We start from the raw sequence: 18,484 nt of genomic DNA, 5'->3' as shown, positions 1-18,484 counted from the left end.
ACAGCCAGTACAACCAATGAACAAGTGCCACTAACTGTAGTAAGCCCCTGTAACCAATGGTCTTTGTTTCAAAACAGCTTATGTGGACTCTTCCTCTTTGTCTTTAAAAGTTTCTTCTTGGCCCAACCCCCTTGGATGTGCTATGGTCCACCGTAGCATGCTTATCCTAGATTGTACCCCCTTGCTGTTCCTGAATCAACTCTTAGTTTTAGAGAGTCAGTCTCTCTGTCATTTATTTTAGGTTTACTGTTTGATGTATGAAAATGGTTCCAGAACTGTCTTGATTTTTCTAGCTATTATTCTTTATGTTTCCCAACTCAGCTAGTATAGTTTAATTTTCATAAGTTAGTATGCATGAGACATTGCACGGACACACTTAGTTCATCAGAGCCTGCTTGGACTATTGCCACACTCTTCCCCACCACCAACCCACTGCTCCAGTTCTCCTCCCCTGACTGCACCATTCACAGCCCAAGGCCACCCCATGGCACCCTGTCTTCATTTGAACTTTAACTTGCATTTTACCAGTTTCATGTCCGAGCTGCTATTTCATCCAGCCTTCCATGTAGATGATATGCTGAATTCTAAATGCCAATCTAGGCACCAAACACAGAGTTGAACCAAACCACCCGTTCCCCATCCCATCTACTACATTATTTTCCTCCATCAAGGTGCTCATATCTGATAAGGAGGATTCTGTTCTATTTGCTCTAGTTGTGTTTCTCGTGCTGTGCCTGACTCTCACAGTGGGAATGAAACGGTGTCCTTACCTCGGCAGTGACAAGGCTAGCGCTGAGGTTGATAATTGCAGGTGGGGATAAGATTAGCAGAAGGCAGCAATGACTGGGCAAAATATGCAAAAGACTCACCAGTGATGGAATAAAGAGCAGTAACAGCCAAGAGGATGAAAATTGCCAGGTAAAGGTCCAATCCCAAGGCCACCTTGATGAATATGGCTCCAGAAAATATGTCTGCCTAAAAAGGGAACAGTCCAGGTGGGAAAAATAATGGATTTCAGGCTGCTGGTTTCTCTTCCCCAGTGTCCACTTTCCCCCCTCCTCCCACCCCTTCTTTTCCTGGTAGACTCCTACTCGTCCTTTAAGATACCACTTGGATGTCCCTACTGCAGTATCTTACATACAGCCTCAACAGTGATTTTCATTCTCTCTTCTATATCCTATAGGCAATAAAGTACCCCATAAAGATGGATTGTAATTGGAGGGACTAGCGTGAACTCATAATTTCTAAAATATGTGTACGTAGGTGTATAGCTGCACCATAATGTATATGTATGGATGTGTGTGTGTGTGTATATATATATATATATATGTGTATATTTATATTTATACGTGTGTATATGTGCATATATTTCCTAATTCTCTCTGTTGAAAAAGCCAAGAAACAAAGACAATCCAATGAGCACACTTAGCCTCCAGACTTGGGTCCCTAATATCCTTCTACACTTAAAGGAGCTGGGATGTTCCTAGAAAAATGGGTGATTTCAAGCCCGGAACAAGGTTGGTACAAGATGAGTCTAGAACATTTTGTTATGCCAGAATTTAAGTAATTGCTCAACAAGAGGATGAGAGCATTTCACATTCTTTACACGGGAGCCAGTTTGAGGAGTTCCCACTGGCAAAATCTGGTATAATAAGAGCATCAAAATAATTACATATAACAATCGTTTGTAAACCAATAATGAGTAGGAATTTATGAGTCCACATCAATGGCAGATAGATAGATAGGTAGAGAAGAAGGAAGGGCTTTTGCCCTCAGCAGCATGCTGAATGGTGACTGGCAACTGTGGAGGAAGTGCAAGAGTTGGAAAATTGTCATTTGGCAACCATTATAGTAAAGACTGGATCAGGTACGTCTACAAATGCTAAATCTAGTGGGACATTTTGAAGAGGGACAGGATATTTAAATGATTCTGAGTATCTCATCACAGACTGCTTATTAGTTACAGGGGGAAAATAAAACAGTAAATACACAGTGAAGAAATTGGGCAAAACCTTGACCAGAGGATCAAAATTAACATCACCGTTGAGGTGCCTCCAGATAGGATACTTTTCAGTAGGATACAACATTGCTGATGTAGTATTCCAGCCAAGAATGCATAATCCGAGCCCAGCCATGAGGAAATATCAGACAAATCCCAAATGAAGATTGTTATATTAAGGAGAGTGGAGTGGGGTGCTAGTCTTCAAAAATGTTAATGTCATCAAAGACAACAAAAGGGTGTGGGAATGTTCTAGATGAAAAGAGTCTAAAGACATGTGATAACTAAATGTAATACCTGACACCAGACTGCATCCTGTACTGGACACGAACAGATGCAAGAAAGGATATTGCTGGGTCAATTGGCAAAAGTGGCATTTAAATGGCAGATTAGATAAAATTATTGCATCAGTGTTACAATTACCAAAGTTGATAATGCTATTGTGGTTTTGCAAGAACTCATTCCTATTCCTAGGAATAGGAGTATAAAGGGAGTGCTTGATTCAGCAAACCATGGTTTTGCAACTGCCATAGTAAAGATTGGATCAGGTAAAAATCATTGGATCAGGTAGAATCATCAATGAATGTTAAATCTAGGTGGAAATTTACATTGAATTCTTTGGGGTTAAAGGGCAATGATATATGTAAGAATTTCAGCTGGTTAAAAACCTGAGAGAGAGAGAGAGAGAGAGAGAGAACAATGAGGAGGAGGAGAAAGAGAAAGAGAGGGGAGGGGAGGAGAGAGAAGAATTGAGGAGAGGAGAGGAGGGAAGAAGGGAAAGAAAGAAGAAAGAAGAAAGAAGAGAGGTTACAATAGTAGAATTTCCTCTTGCCCTTGGGATAGGGAAAGATTTCTTCCATGAAAAGAACCAACCATTAAAGATTGCTAGATTTGACAGCATCAAAATTAGGGACTTCTGTTCATCCAAAGAGAAACCATGGAGTTATTATCTCCTATGATAATAATGCCTTGTTCTGGAATACCTCCTGAAGGACCCATCTGGAGCTCTTTTTGAAGAGGTGTCATTCTTTTCAGAAATATATCCATAGTGGTTTGCTTGGTTTCTTCCTTCCTCCCTTCCTTCCTTCCCTCTCTCATTTTCTTTCTTTCTCTTCTTTGTTTCCTTTCTTTTCTTTCTTTCTTCTTCTTCTCTCTCTCCCCCCTCCCTCCCTCCTTCCTTCTTTCTTTCTTTCAATCATAGATTTGCTTATAAGCAGATACTGTACCATGCACATCTATCACTAAAAGCCATTTGGTATTGAGAATCCATGTTTTCACACTTTTTAAGGAGCTTGAGGTATGCAAAAGCTTTTGCTAAATCCTTCACTGTGAATTTTCCCCAGGGGGTTGTTATTTCTTTTCCTGCAGTTTCCTTTTCTCTTGCTTCTCCTTCAGCTATGTGTTCCGGTTTCAGTTTGAACACCTACTCATTAGTCAATTCCTTAGGATGATGTCACTAGGTGATAGAGATTTTTCAGCCCCGTTATGTTTCAGACCACCCTCGTATATGTGGTCTGTCATTGACTGACACGTCATATGCAGTGCATGACTGTATACCATATGGCCAAGCAATTAAACTCCTTGAATGTACAGAAACGCATGCTCAAGAATACTAAGAGACATGTAGACAAAATGTTCATGGTATCGTTATTCATAATAGCCAAAAGGAAGAAACCATATACTTGTTCATTAATAGTGGAACAAATAAACAAATTTGGTATAGTTATATAATGCCAATACTCTATAGCAATGAAAATGAGCAACTGCATCAATAATATGGATGAGTCTTACAAATACAATACTGATCAAAAAGAGACAAGAAACAGAAGAATGTATACTGATTGGTTACATTTATATAAAATTCAAGAGGCAAAAGTAAACTAAAGTGTTAGAGATTAAGGTGATAGTTATCTTTGGGGGTAACTATCTTTGAGAGAGAAATGTTTGCAGGAGCCATGAGGGTCTTCTTGATTATGTGGGTGTTCATTTTTTGATAATTGATGGACATGTTCCTTTATGTTTTGGCACTTTTATGGTGTGTATACTACTATACATACACAAAATAAAGAATTCTATACTGATAGACAGGAAAACTGGGCTCTGTGCTGGCTTTGAAACGAATTCACAATGTAAACTCAGGCAAGTGATTTCTGCTAACTGGGTTCCAGCTTGCACAGCTATAAAATGAAGGATTTGGGCCAAATCCACTTTAGCGTCCCTCTGTATAGTTATGCAGGGGTAAGCCTGGGTAAAGTGTGGACTGCTGCCTGGGATCCCGGCTTTCTACCTTATTCTGAGTCTCAAATACTTGTGAACAGAGAAAGCATCTACAGGTAAAATCCCTGGAGAACAAACAACACAACCACCTCAACACTTGCAACATTGCAACACTTGCAACACATGACACTTTGACTCAATTCTTTTCAAAAAGCCATGCTCGGTTCTAACTCTTGGTCTTTGCCTGTGTGGTTTCCACACCTATATTGCCCCACCCTCCACCCCAGCTCTACATCTGGCTGAGCCTGTGTCCAAGAACTTCTCTGGCTGTAGACCATTTAGGGTGTATGTGAGGCGGTTCCTGTCTGAATTCTCCCCAGCATTCTGTCTGCAAAGCATCAGTTAGCTCTTCAATGTTGACTTCTGACTAATGTTACTGTAGCCACACATGTCATCTCTGCAATCCAACCAGGAACTCCTTGGAAGCCAGATCTCATCTTCAGAGGATCAATTGTTGGACTGACCATACAGAGGAATGTGAGTGAGTGAATGAATGGGAAGTGAGATATGTGTACACTATGGATTGTGTAGATTACTCTTTCATAATTGTTGGCAGAAAAGTAATGATGAAAAATAGAGTAACAGGTACAGGGTGCACAGAGTAAAGCAATGGTTACTGTTAGGATGGAAGACACTTGAGCATGTTGGTGGGGGGGGGCAGTTTGTAGAAAGAAAAGGTAAGAGTTGATGGAGGTAGTTACAAAGCCTGTGGCCTGAGACATCGAGAAGACATAGGATCAGGGCAGGCACAGGATGAGGGCTTGCCTTTGACAAAAAGGAAGATGGCTCATCTTCAGGGTGGTGGGAAGAAGGAGAGGATGGAGTAAATGTAGATTATTTGGGTGAGGGGAAATGAATGATTCAGGATTAACTTTTCTAGAGAAAGTAGGAGGTGAAGCTTTCTGCTAACAAGCAGGAGTCCAGGAGCTAAAAAAATTGTGGACAGTTTAAAATGGTCATTGGGAGAGCCAGGGTAAAATCATAAGAAACACATAAAAGGATTATTAATTGAAGTGTAGAGCCCGGCGGGTGAGACACCCAGGGAGAAGGTGTGGGGTCCAACAGACGGACCCCCACGTGCAAGATCAAGTCCACCCAGCTCTGCCTGGACCCCTGTGTCCCCAGTGTGCACTTCCCAGCTTCCTGGATCTTTTCTCAGCACAAACTTGTGCTGGTCCCACTTGGGTCTGCCTCCTTTGAGTCAGATCCTTCTAGAACCTATACAAAACAATTTAAAAATTAAGAAATAGCGTTGCGCACCGTCTGGGGAATGGTCACGCTTGAAGGTGCTGACTCGGGGAGGGGGGGGTGTGAGGAGGGGATAGGTATATACCTACATGATGAGTGCAATGCCCACTGTCTGGGGAATGGACACACCTGGAGTTCTGACTTGGGGGGACAGGCGGTACATGAACAACGTATGTAACCTGAACTTTTGTACCCCCCATAATAAGCTGAAATAAAACAAACAAAAAAAAGAAATAGCATATGAAGCATGTTAGTTAGAAGCACAGAAGCCAGTGCCAAAAGAATTATAGAAGACTTAGGGCTAGGTTTCTCTGTAGATCTTGAGGCTGAGAAGGGGTGTAGCAGGAAGGAGACGGTTGTTTTATTTTTTTTCGCTAAGATTTGAAAAAAGCCCTGCCATTTTATCATCCCACCAGACAGTTGTGTTGGTGAAAAATCCATTCTTGATTTTCTGAGCCTAGAACCTAACTCAGTTGTACAAATATGAAGTACTTTCTGCAACCTAATTCACACTGGCATTTTCCAGGAATACAATTAAAATATAAATTGAGGGAAGATTGTACTTTAGAAAAATTGGATATTTACAAAAAAAACTGTTCACCGTTTCAAAAAGAGAGCATTTCCTGCGGGGGTCCACTCACGCATATCTGCTTCATCTGCATTTATAGCCGTCTCATTTATACCGATCTACATAGAGGGGCGATTATTGAACCACAGCATTTTGAATTCTTGTATAGTCCTATCTGATCATTTACATATTAAAACACACTTTTATCTTATTATGAATTCCTTGACCTTTGTTTCTATTATATGGTGCCATTAAGGCATTATATTGTACCATTAAAGGATTACGTTGATGGTTTGGAAATTATATGTAAGTAGCTTACATATTATCAATGACTTTTTATTGTTGTATAACATATATGACATAAAATTTGCCATTTTAAACCATTTCAAGTGTACAATTCAGTGGCATTATTTATACTCGCAATGATTATAAAGTATTTCTCGTAATAAAGAGGAATTATGATGATCCAAGATTTTCTTTTGCTATAGAGGACTGTATTGGAACCATGGTCACTACCTGGGTAAGAACTCTAGATTAGATAATAGTTCATAGCAAAGTTAATTTCCTGATTTTAAAATTTGCAAGGTGGTTTTCTAAAAGAATATCAATGTTTTTAGGAAAGACAAACTGAAGTATTAAGGGATAAAGGGGCATTGTGACTATAACTGATTCTCTCTCTCTAAGTTATCAGAGGTGGAGAACCGGTGAGCAAGACGATCTTTTTCAAATCTGGGCAGAGGACTATGAGAACTGTCCTGCCCTAATTCTTTATAATGATCTGTTTAATAAGTAACCAGGACAGAATCTGTTATCAGAGTGTAAAAGTACACAAAAGGTCACGTCTAACATTAACTATTATTAATATTATTTAAAGTGTAACCTTGCACATGAGAATGGAGTCCTGCTGGGGAATCTTTCCAGGCGACCACAGACCCTGCGTGGTCACACTCCTGGCCTCCCTGTGCCCCTACCCGGCTCACGAACGTCCCATCCCTAGCCCACCACCAGGAACCCTCCACTCCAAAAAGCTGCAATCCTCGGGGGCCCCTTTGGCGCCTGTCATTCTGCCTCAGTACCTGTTCATGCTCTTTAGGACCATAAAGCTGTAGATGTCAGAACCAGAGGAGAACTGGGAGATTAGCAAGTCTAACCCATTTGAGGAACATGTGGGCACAAAGCCCCTGACATCCGTGGGCTCCTCTGCTTCCCTCTGCCTCTCCTGACCTTCCCATGCTGGGGACTGTTTAGGTGCCTCCTCCATGGGGACAACTTCCAATTCCATCCAGAAAGGACCATCGCCTTTCCTGAGCGTGCAGAGCACATCTCCTGCACTTGGCCATATGCGCTAGTCCAGCAGGTATTTTAGTACTTTTGCATGTGTTGTCATAAGAGGCTAATTATTTCACGTGAATAATTGTTATCTCCTTAGCCATATGGTGAACTCCTGTTGCTCAGGAATCTTTGTTATCCTAACACAGAGCTCAATAGCATGGAGGAAGTGCTGGGAAATGCTCACATTGCATTAGGAAGGCTCGTGCTGTCTAATCTAAGCAGCTGGATCACTTTCAACAACAACTCAGCTCAGCAGAAGAGCGACAGTAAAGGTCAGCTTTTCTCTCATGGACATTGAGACACCTGCCTGGACTGTAAACTTGAGAAGATTATTTCATCTGTCACTGGTACACGAGGAGGAAATGAGTTACTCTGTCTTCGTTTTCTACACGTGCTGCTGAATCTCCAAATTCCTTTCTTTACTCTCTGATTATCTCCAAAGAATGTAACTTTTAAAAAACTTTTAAGTTTTTTTTAACACTTACTTGTGACATCTGTTTTACAGGGGTGGTCTTAGACAAAATAGGTTAAGTTTAAGAAAAGTCAGAATAATAATATTATGGAAAGTAGTATGGAGATACCTCAGAGAACTAAACGTAGAACTACCCTTTTGATCCAGCAATACCACTGCTGGGTATTTACCCAAAGGAAAAAAAGACATTCTATAAAAAAGATACCTGCACTAAAATGTTTATAGTAGCACAATTCACAATTGCAAAGATGTGGAAACAATCCAAGTTCTGATCAGTACATGAGTAGATTAATAACATGTGGTATATGTATACCATGGAGTACTACTCAGCCATAAAAAATGTGAAATAATACCTCTTGTATTACCCTGGATGGAACTGGAGCCCATTCTTCTAGGTGAATTATCACAAGAATGGAAAAACAAACACCACATGTACTCATCATCAAATTGGTATTAATTGATCAACACTTATGCGCACATATGGAAGTAACATTCACTGGGGATTGGGCAGGTGGGGGGGGAGGAGGAGATGGGTCAATTCACACCCAATGGGTGTGGTGCACGATGTCTGGGGGATGGGCATGCTTGTAGCTTTTACTTGGGTGGTGCAAAGGCAAATGTGCCCAAAGCATTTGTAGCCCTGTAATATTCTGATACAATAAAAAAAATATAAAAAAATAAAAAGTACTTGTGGTTCATGTGCCAGATAATCAAACTAAAAATGAAAATATAAGCCTGGGTTGGCTCTGAGAAAGAATAAAAAGGGGATTGTGCAGTGGGAAAGGTAGGAGACCAGAGAAGCCCTCCTCTTCACCACTAAGTAGCTGTGTGAGCTGAATGAGACATTTTGTTCTTTCCGTACCTCCATGTTTTCATAGCCTTGATGAGAGGGTAGATTTACACTCTGCAGCCTCTTGTGACTTGAAAGTCTACTACTCTGTGAACTCAGGGTCCTGAAGCTCCTTTGTCCCCCATTAAGACTTGCTAGAGAGACCCCAGGGAGTTTAAGATATCCCTATGGCTCGACCCCTTAAAGGCTGTTGATGGTCTACACACCCAGCTCTCTCATCTTAGCACTCTGGCCCCATCAGGCAACTTCTTGAAGCTAAAATGCCAGGAGACGCTGAACTCACCGAGATTCTCAAAGCCACACAGATGAAGAGGGAGAGGCTGGAAAGGTAGATCTGGAGTCGCTTCCCACCAAACCTCTTCTTGAGATATTCTGGCATGGTCATCACCTGCAGGGACAGACACCTTCAGAGCCCCGCACATTCAGATTGCTCAATATTGACTAAACGCCTATGAGCAGGTAAGCACTGTGCGTGGCACCTGGAATGCAGAGGTGAGGAAGGCATGGTTCCCGGGAGGGTGGCAATGCTGGAATGAACACAGGTGTAGGAGTCAGATGACCTTGGGATCTCTTCCCAGTTCCAGTGTTTCCTAGATGTGTGATCTTTAGCAAATGACAATGTCTCTGAATCTCCGTTTTCTCATCTGTAAAATGGGGGTTTAATGTGAAGGTACAGGCAAAGTACCTACAACATCACATACCTAGTAGACACTCTACAAATAATTTTTATTATTTTCACCAATAATGTTGCAGTCCGGTGAAAATAGTATTATAAATAATGAACCACAATTATAATGACACAATAAATTGATAATTGAACAAGTTGATAATATACATTTGGGTATATATTTATTTTATTATCTTTACTGAAAGGAAGAGAATCGCATTAAACCTTCACTTAGAGAAAAACCCGTGGTTATCATCAGTGAAGTATGAGGTCGACTTTGGGATGTATAGCTTAAAAGGTACAGCTTCCTGGTTTCTTCATAGCAGATGAAGCCATGATTTAGTCCCCCTCGGTACAAAAGGAGATCGAATAAATATTTATATTATATTATCAAAAACAAGAAGGGGAACTTTTGGTGGACCAGAAACTGGGAGGAAGCCCTGAAAGACGGTAAGCCACATTTAAGAACACACCCATGAGTTCTGTGTCGTGAGTTCTTGTACCAACGACAGCATTTTTCAGCAGAGCTTGTTCAAGTCTGGAACTAGAAGGGACCCTGGGTGAGCAAAGGGTGAATCTATGGGGGCCTGCAAGGCACTAGGCAGGATTGCCCGGGATACAGCACCCGTGGTCTAAGCTCCAGCAGGAGAAGGAAAGACCCAGGCTCAGAGAGACAGGGAAGTGCCCCCATTGGTTGGCAACACCTGGGTTGAGGGGTGTCGCCCTGGCTGTCGTATATCCTATCCCTGATTAAGCAAAGAAATGACAACTGTCAGAACGACAAAAATTAGAATGAAGGGAAATGCCATGGGTGAGACCCCTCACGCCGAGAGTGATCAGCAAGTCGACAGCTGTCTGCAGCCACTCTGAAGAGCAATGTGGTAGCACTTGGTGGATTTATGTAAATGCAAGCCCAGACATCTGGGGACAAGCGATATTAGGGCAATGATTTCCAAAAGATGGCGATTTTAAGATTTTAACTCCCAACAGAGGACATCTGAAAATAGCTGGTGCTCCTGGTATCGAGTGGGTAGAGCCCAGGGGTCCCGCCCAGCGTCCCGTGACGTGCAGACCAGCACCCCACAACAAAGAACTCTCTGGCCCAAGATGTCAATAGTGCCAAGATTGAGGGACTCTGGACATTCTTGATTTTAACTGTAATTTTACCTGACCCCCAAATACGCCAAGTCCTTTCATGATTTTTTCAGGTTCCTTATATTGTTTTCCCTAATCCTCTGTGATCCAACTTTTCTACCTATGGAGATGACTCTTGTCCCTCAAAGCTGAAGTCAGGTCACCTCTGAGAAGCTTTTCGTGAAGCACAGGGGTGGCCCAGCGTCGGTGATCCTGCACCAGGATGACTCTAGCACGGTGGTCACTGTGCAGGACCACCACTGATTCCTCGCCTGGCCACAGCCACGACTCCACTGGGAGCCCCATCTAGGCAAGGAACTTGATCTTTGTCTCCTGCATATTTCCAGCAACAGGCCAGGGGAAGGCCGGGCACCCTGGTTTCATGGTTGAACAGAAAGAATGCGTGAATAAATGAAGGGCTGACACATTCCCCTGGAACACCTGAGGATACTCACCCCTGCCCTGATGTAGATGGGGACAAAGACCCACCCGAGAACCACCAGCAGCACTGAAGACTGCAAGAGAACACAAAAATGAGCATGACGTTAGAGAGGCTTGGCTTGTGGACCTTGTCATTGTATGACCTCTGAGTCTAAAAAAAAAAAAAGTTTGCTTAAATACTGTCCCGCTCAAACACCTGTAATCCCTAGACAACTGTGTGCTCCTTTCTTCTGTTTCTGTGGATCACAGGCAAAAGATGTCTGGTGAAAAGGGGACAGAAGATAAGAGATCTGAGCCCAGCTGGACCACCGGAACATCATACAATCTTTGTCAAAAGGAATTTTTCTTGAGTGGCAGGAATACTAAACCTAGTGACAAAGCAATGAAAAAAAATTTGGTGGTGGAAGAATACCCCAGTGCCCCCCAAATCTTGCACATACATTAATAATAATGACAACAACATAATCTAGCTAAATATGCAATGCCTACGGAGTCTGCACATATGTTATTGGTGCTGCTCTCACGACAACCAGGGGAGGCAGATAAGATAAGCACGGTTATTCTTACCTCCCCAGGGGGGAACCCGAGCCTCACAGAGATTAAGGAAGCCCAAGGTCGCAGGTTAAAAGAGCAGTAGCTGTGTTCTCTGCAGCCTGGTAACCTCACCCACGTGGGCCATAGGTCATTCTGTCCATGCCTCTGAAGGCTGGCTTCATTCCGGTGTGCACGGCACTTTCAGAGCTAAACTCTGGCCATGGGACATATCTGGAGGCTGGGTCCATTCTGGAGTCCCTGATGCTACTAAAGTAAAAGTAGGGGCAAAATCTTCAGCAAGGGAGGGACACAGGCATTTGTGATGACTCAAGGTCACTTTCTGAGCCCATCCAGGGATAGTCTGTTTAACCTTTTACTGTGATCCAACTTCCTTCCACACAAGCATCCTTCTCTGACCGATAGGCACACACAGGCTCGTGAAAGCACTGGAGCGAGTAAGAGAAAAGAGCAGAACAAACTCAGCCAACTCAAGCAGTATCGATGGCCTGTTCAACTCAATTGCAAACTCCTGTAGATTCTACCTACTGTCTCGCCCATCATTCACCCCTTACTCCACTGTCACTGCCGTGGTCAGGCCCCACTTGGACAATTTCTCCTCCTCCTCTGGCGTCAGCACCAGGGGGCTCCCCACACACCACCTACGGTGTACGTCCCTCCAGTGGGCTTTGTCAGTCCTGTGTGTGCTGCCCTCCTGCGCTTTCTACGCTGCGGTGAATGCACGTCTGTCTCTCCCACTGGAACGGAAGCTCCCCCAGAGGAGGAACCATTGCTTTAACATTTTAAAATTTCTTGCATCCACTTCAGGGCTGGAAACACCGTGTCATAGCTCAGGGAAGAGAGATAAAAGTGAGAAATAAGATGGTCAAGAAGATTAAACGAAAGTAGGGATTGAAGCATACAGAAATGGCATTCCTGGGGAGAATATCTGCTTGAGACAACGCTTAGAGGTGAGTAATGATGTGACTGGAATGGCCCGGGCAGAATGGGGCCACAGAGGTGCCGAAGCTTAGACGGGAATGGACTAGGAGAAGGAAAACTGGAAATCAAACTGAAGAGGGGTGTGCATCTGGCAGGGACTCCCAGAAAAACCTGGGATATAGGTTTGATTAAAACACATGGATGCTAGGGTTTGAATGTGTCCCCCAAAGTTCACGGGTTGGTAGCTTAATCCTCAGTGTTGAGAGGTGGGACATTTAAGAGGTGATAAGGTCATGATGGCTTGGTCTTCATGAACGGATTAAAGCCATTATCAAGGGAGTGGGTTAGTTAATGCTGGAGTGGGTTGCTGATAAAAAGGTGAGTTCAATTAACTCTCTCTCGTGCTGTATTCCCCTTCCCCCTCCACCATGGGATAACACAGTAAGAAGGCCCTCACCAGATGCAGGCCCCTCAACCTTGGACTTCCCAGCCTCCAGAGCTACAAAATACCCATTCTGTGATATTCAGGTATAGCAGCATAAAACGTACTAAAGACTATGGGTTCAGTTGAAAGGATATGGTTTGATTGAAAGGGAAAAGCCTATGATGTCACTTACATGCCATTCAAATGTCACAGTGGCGATTCCCGAAGATGCTCCTGTCCCAGCCAGCCCCACAAAGTGGCCACTGCCGATGTTACTGGCGAAGAGAGAGGCACCCATCTGGCATGCAAGAGAGTGTACCAGGATTAGAGTTGAAAGATCCAAATCAAACTTCTTGAAAACAGATAGATGTTGAGATGTTTCAATCTCTACTCTTTAGAACAGGAGTCAGCAAACTAGGGCCCATGGGCTAAATCCAGCCTGTCACCAATTTTTGTAAGGCCCATAAGCCAAGAATGTTTTTTTGTTTTTAACATTTCTGAAGGATTAAAAAATGGTTAAAAGTCTGAATAAGAATAATATTTTGTGAAATGTGAAATTGTGAAAATGTGAAATTACATGAATCAAATTTCAGTGTCTACATATTGACTACGGCGGCTTTTGTCCTACAGTGGCAGGGTTGTGTGGTTGCAGTAGACCACATGGACCATAATCCCTAAAATAATTACAACTTTGTCTTTTAAAGAAAAGCTCGTTGACCTCTGCCTTAGGGAAACATTGTTCTATCTACCTAAATGCTTTGATTTGAGCCTGTCTTTGGCCAAGTACTGCCAGACCCCCCATTAGTGCTTGCCCTTTTAATCAGCTTCAAAGACCCTGAGGCTGAGTAGGAGAGAGTTCCTCTCTGTCCTTCCAGCCATAGGACCCTCTCCTTATTCATCTCCCTTTCCAGCACATTGCCTCCTGGTCTCTCTATTTTTTCTTTTTTTCCAAAGACAGAGTTCTGCTCTGTTGCCTGGGCTAGAGTGCAGTGGCATCATCATAGTTCACTGCAACCTCCAACTCTGGGCTCAAGCGATCCTCCTGCCTCAGCCTCCTGAGTAGCTGGGACTACAGGCACATGCCACCACGCTTGGCCAATTTTTCTATTTTTTGTAGAGAAGGTCTCACTCTTGCTCTGGTTGGTCTTAAACTCCTGGCCTCAAGTGATCCTCCTGCCTCGGCCTCCCAGAGTGCTAGGATTACAGACGTGAGCCACTGCACCGGGCCTGCCTGCTGTTCTTATGACTCAAAGGTCAAGAGAGACCTCTTGAGTGTGCGTGGACGAACATCAGTCCCGGCAGGACAGAACTGGGGTGTGGAACCCAGCAGTGCTGCTTCTGCCCCCACTTTTTTGACCTTTCTGTAAAATCAGCTTTTTCTATTCAGATATTTGGGGACAGAGGATGGGATTGAGGTGGTTTGTGGCTTTGGGATTGGTTGAGCCTTAAGTGTTTCACAAAACAGTCCTAAGAGGGCAATGTCTAATTGGGTGCCTGAAATAAAACTTCATTTCAAGCTTGCAGTTGTTCTGCTTCGATCATCCCAGACAATCCCCCCTTCCCTTTGTATTATTTAGAAAATGAGTCAGCAGATCTATGAAGGAAGCATTTACTGAGCACCCACTGTGTATCCAACCCACTGCTGACACATTCCAGGTTCAGAGAGGAAGAGGCTGTCTCTGCTGTAGTGAGACTTTGGCTGAGGGGGCCACACATCTAAACCCGGCAGGGAGAACACCCACTAGGAAAGAGTCAGAGGGACATCACCACTAGCACCATCACAGGGAACACCACCCACTACAGCTAACTGCACAGGACAGAAGGACTAGACACCCAGGGCAGGCTGGAGTGAGCTGGGAGACTCCCCAAATGAGGAAGGGCTTGCGCCAGGCATTGAAGGAGGAGAGCGGTGATGGGGGACAATCCAAACCAGAGGGGCAGGCTCAGCTCAGGACTGGGAACCAAGGAGGAATGTGTGGGGCTAGGGAGAAGCCAGGGAGAGAGTTCTTGATGAGGAGCAAGAGATGGGGTCGGACTGAGGATGTTCTTAATTGCCAGACTAATCCTGCTCTCATAACTAGCGACACACTATAATTCATTTGCTGGAATCACAGGACAGAGCCATGAGGTCGGGGGTTTAGAAAAAGATGCACCAGTAAGTGACAACCAAGGTACATCAGAAATGACCACATCCCTAATGTTTTCTATATTCACTCTTAAACATACTACACCCAGGAAATTTTTCTCCAGAAAACTCTGGTCCACTTACCGGCCACCAAGTCACATCTCTGCCAGCCAGGAAGAAGCCCCCCACCGAGGCCCGGTTGCTCTTCAGCATCGCCTGAGCAGAAGGGAAAACAGGTGAGGGTGAAACCACAGCAGATGCACCCAAGACAGCCGCGATGCTCTGGCCAGGGTGCTGACTGGTGCCGACTTTCCCAGCTCTCCTACAGAGAGAAACGTTTTCCTGGATTCTGTGATACGGCATCCTTATGGGACTGCAAATTAGTACAACCTCTATGGAAAACAGTATGGAGATTCCTCAAAGAACTAAAAGTAGACCTACCATTCAATCTAGCAATCCCACTATTGAGTATTTACCCAAAGGAAAGGAAAAAAAAAAAAAGACTTTTCTCCAAAAAGACACCTGCACTCCAGTGTTTTTTGCAGCACAATTCACAATTGCAAAGCTGTGGAATCAACCCAACTGCTCGATTCACGAGTGGATTAATAAAATGTGTTATATGTATACCATGGAGTACTACTCAGCCATCAAAAAGATGAATTGATACCTTGCAACAATCTGGATGGAAATGGAGACCATTCTCCTAAGTGAAGTGTCTCAAGAATGGAAAAACAAACACCACATGGACTCACTATTAAATTGAAACTAACCAGTGAGCACACCTGTGCACAGAGGGAAGTAAACTCAGTGGAAATCAACCAGCTGGGAGGGGGCAGGTGGGGAGGGGCAAAAACCTACCTAACAGTTACTATGAACACTATTTGGATGATGGGCACACCTTTAGCTGGGACCCAAGCATTACAAAAGTCATCCATGTAACCTAAGACATTTTTTTTTTATTTTTTGCTGGTTGTGGAGGGAAATGGGGAGTCACTAACCTAAGACATTTGTACCCCCTTAATATTTTGACATTAAAAAAGGAGTTTAAAAATCATAGTTTCATAAAATCTAAGTTAGAATGAACTTGAGAAATCCCATTCCTCAACTTCTGTCCTAACTGCTTTGATTATTTTCATCTACTCAATGCTAGAGGGGGCTACACCTGTGCTTGGAAGACAATTTGCAGCCTCAAACGCATTCCTAGAACTAAAGAACAGGTTAAATGTCCTACCTCCTAAGTTACATAGTGAGCAAACGGCAAAAGAAAGTAAAAGAAATGAGATAATAAACATAAGGTCTTTATTCATTACGCCAGGATGCTGGGGACACCGGACAGAGCTAAGTCTGAAGGTCCCAGTCCTGGCTCTGTTCACACAGCGGGGTTGTTAGAATAACTCAGTGGAAGCATTATTTATGTCACACACAAGAAAATGATTCTGATAGAAAGAGAGTGACATTTGTGAAAGCTCTTACTCTGGTCTCAGCTTTGTCACACCACACCTTTCCCTCCCTCATACGCCTTCCCCCCCTTAACCTTGTGCCCACCCTGAAAGCCCACTGGTTTCCCACATACCCACAGCCCGACAGCCATCACCGCCACAAAATAGATGACAACGACAGAGATGTCTGCAGCGTTTTGGAGGCGCCCTGACAGTGCAGGCGGCTCTGGGGTCCCCGCCACCGTGCTGGGGCGTAGCTTGCTGGCCATGGCTGCGGGTGGCGCTTTCCCCATCCCGGAGATGACCCCGTCTTTATATAAGCTCTGGGTTAATCATCAGCCTTAGGCAGGTGGGGCGAGGTATCAGAGCCAGCTCCTTTGCTGGAGGACCTTTAAACCTCTCCTCCGAAGCTCTGATACCCCAGCCCTCCAGCGGTCAGTGCTGGCCTAGGTAGAGTGTGAGAATGAGGGGTGGGGGGCCAGAAATGGGGTAAGAAGTGGAGGTGGAGGGTGGGATGCTCACTGACTGCAAAGACAGGGTCTTTAAGGAGATTTGACCGGGTGGAGAGAGGATTAGGGCGAGACAAAGGGTGACATGTGCTTAACTTTTTCACCAACTGTCGAACTGTTTTCCACCGCAGCTGCACCATTTTACATTCCCACCACGATGCCTAAGGGTGCCAATTTCTCCACATCCTCCTCGATACTTGTTATTATTTTTTTAATTTTTTAAATTATAGACATACTAGTAGGTATCAAGTGGCTATTACGCTGCAGTTTTGATCTGCATTTCTAATACCATGACTAATGATGTTGAGCATTTTGCATGTGCTTGTGGCCATTTGTATATCTTCTTGAAGAGATGCATATTCAAGGGCTTTGCTCGTTTAAAAATAATGTGGTGTTTTTGTTGCTGAAATGTAGGATTTCTTTATATATTCTGGATATTAATCCCTTACCAATATTTGATTTGCAAATATTTTATCCCATTCAGGGTTTGCCTTTTCACTCCCTGGATAGAGTCCTTTGATGCACAAAAGATTTTAATTTTGATAAAGTCCAACTTATTTTTTCTTTTGTTGACTGTGCTTTTAGTGTCATAGTTAAGAAATGAGTGCCAAGCCCAATATCATGAAGCCTGTCCCCTATGTTTGCTACTAAGAGTTTTATAGTTTTAGCTCTTACATTTAGATCTTTTTTGTGTGTGTGTGATAAACATTTTTTTATTTCAGCATATTATGGGGGTACAAAAGTTTAGGTTACTTATATTGCCCTTGCCCTCCCCCCGAGTGCGAGCTTTAAGCATGTCCATCTCCTAGACGGTGCGCATCGCATTCATTATGTATATATACACCCTTTAAATTTTTATTTTATTTCAGAATATTATGAGGGTACAAATGTTTTGGTTACATAGATTGCTGTGGTACTGTTTGAGTCAAAGTTATAAGTGTGTCCATCACCCAGACGATGTGCGTTGTACCCGTTAGGTGTGAATTTACCCATCCCCTCCTCCCCCTCCCACCTGCTGGATTTCCGATGAATGCTATTTCCATGTGTAGACATAAGTGTTGATTGATTAGTTCCAACTTAATAGTGAGTACATGTGGTGTTTGTTTTTCCATTCTTGTGATACTTTGCTTAGAAGAATGGTCTCCAGTTCCATCCAGGTTAATACAAGAGGTATGTATTAGTTCACCATTTTTTATGGCTGAGTAGTACTCCACAACACACACACACACACACACACACACACACACCCCATATTTTATTATCCACTCATGTATTGATGGGCACTTGGGTTGTTTCCACATCTTTGCAATTGTGAATTGTGCTTCCATAAACATTCAGGTACAGGTGTCTTTTTTTGGTGCAGGTGTCTTTTTTTACAGAATGTCTTTTTTTCCTTTGGGTAAATACCCAACAGTGGCCTTGCTGGATCAAATGGCAAGTCTACTTTTAGTTCCTTGAGGTATCTCCATACTACTTTCCATAGAGGTTGTACTAGTTTGCAGTCCCAACAACAGTGTATGAGTGTT

At 43.4% G+C, this 18,484-nt stretch overlaps 1 protein-coding gene across 2 annotated transcripts in view; it reads right to left on the bottom strand.

The window, feature by feature from the left end:
* The window catches only part of SLC5A4 (solute carrier family 5 member 4), a 44,454-nt gene extending 27,720 nt beyond the window's left edge, over positions 1 to 16,734 (bottom strand). The window contains exons 1-6 of one of the 2 annotated variants that reach the window (XM_069497332.1): positions 16,584 to 16,734; positions 15,155 to 15,226; positions 13,079 to 13,183; positions 11,003 to 11,062; positions 9,030 to 9,134; positions 870 to 975 (exon numbers count right to left, since the gene is read on the bottom strand). In XM_069497332.1, coding sequence (XP_069353433.1) covers positions 870 to 975; positions 9,030 to 9,134; positions 11,003 to 11,062; positions 13,079 to 13,183; positions 15,155 to 15,226; positions 16,584 to 16,718 — 583 coding nt within the window. In that variant the 5' untranslated portion in view covers positions 16,719 to 16,734. The remainder of the gene's footprint in view (positions 1 to 869; positions 976 to 9,029; positions 9,135 to 11,002; positions 11,063 to 13,078; positions 13,184 to 15,154; positions 15,227 to 16,583) is intronic. The other variant, XM_069497333.1, reaches the window with a different exon arrangement.
* Between the last annotated feature and the right edge of the window lie 1,750 nt (positions 16,735 to 18,484).

The sequence above is a fragment of the Eulemur rufifrons genome, chromosome 21 (assembly GCF_041146395.1).
Source record: "Eulemur rufifrons isolate Redbay chromosome 21, OSU_ERuf_1, whole genome shotgun sequence".
NCBI classification, from domain to species: Eukaryota; Metazoa; Chordata; class Mammalia; order Primates; family Lemuridae; genus Eulemur; species Eulemur rufifrons.
The sequence above is the reverse complement of the archived record's forward strand: the minus strand, read 5'-3'. Positions and strand labels throughout refer to the sequence as shown.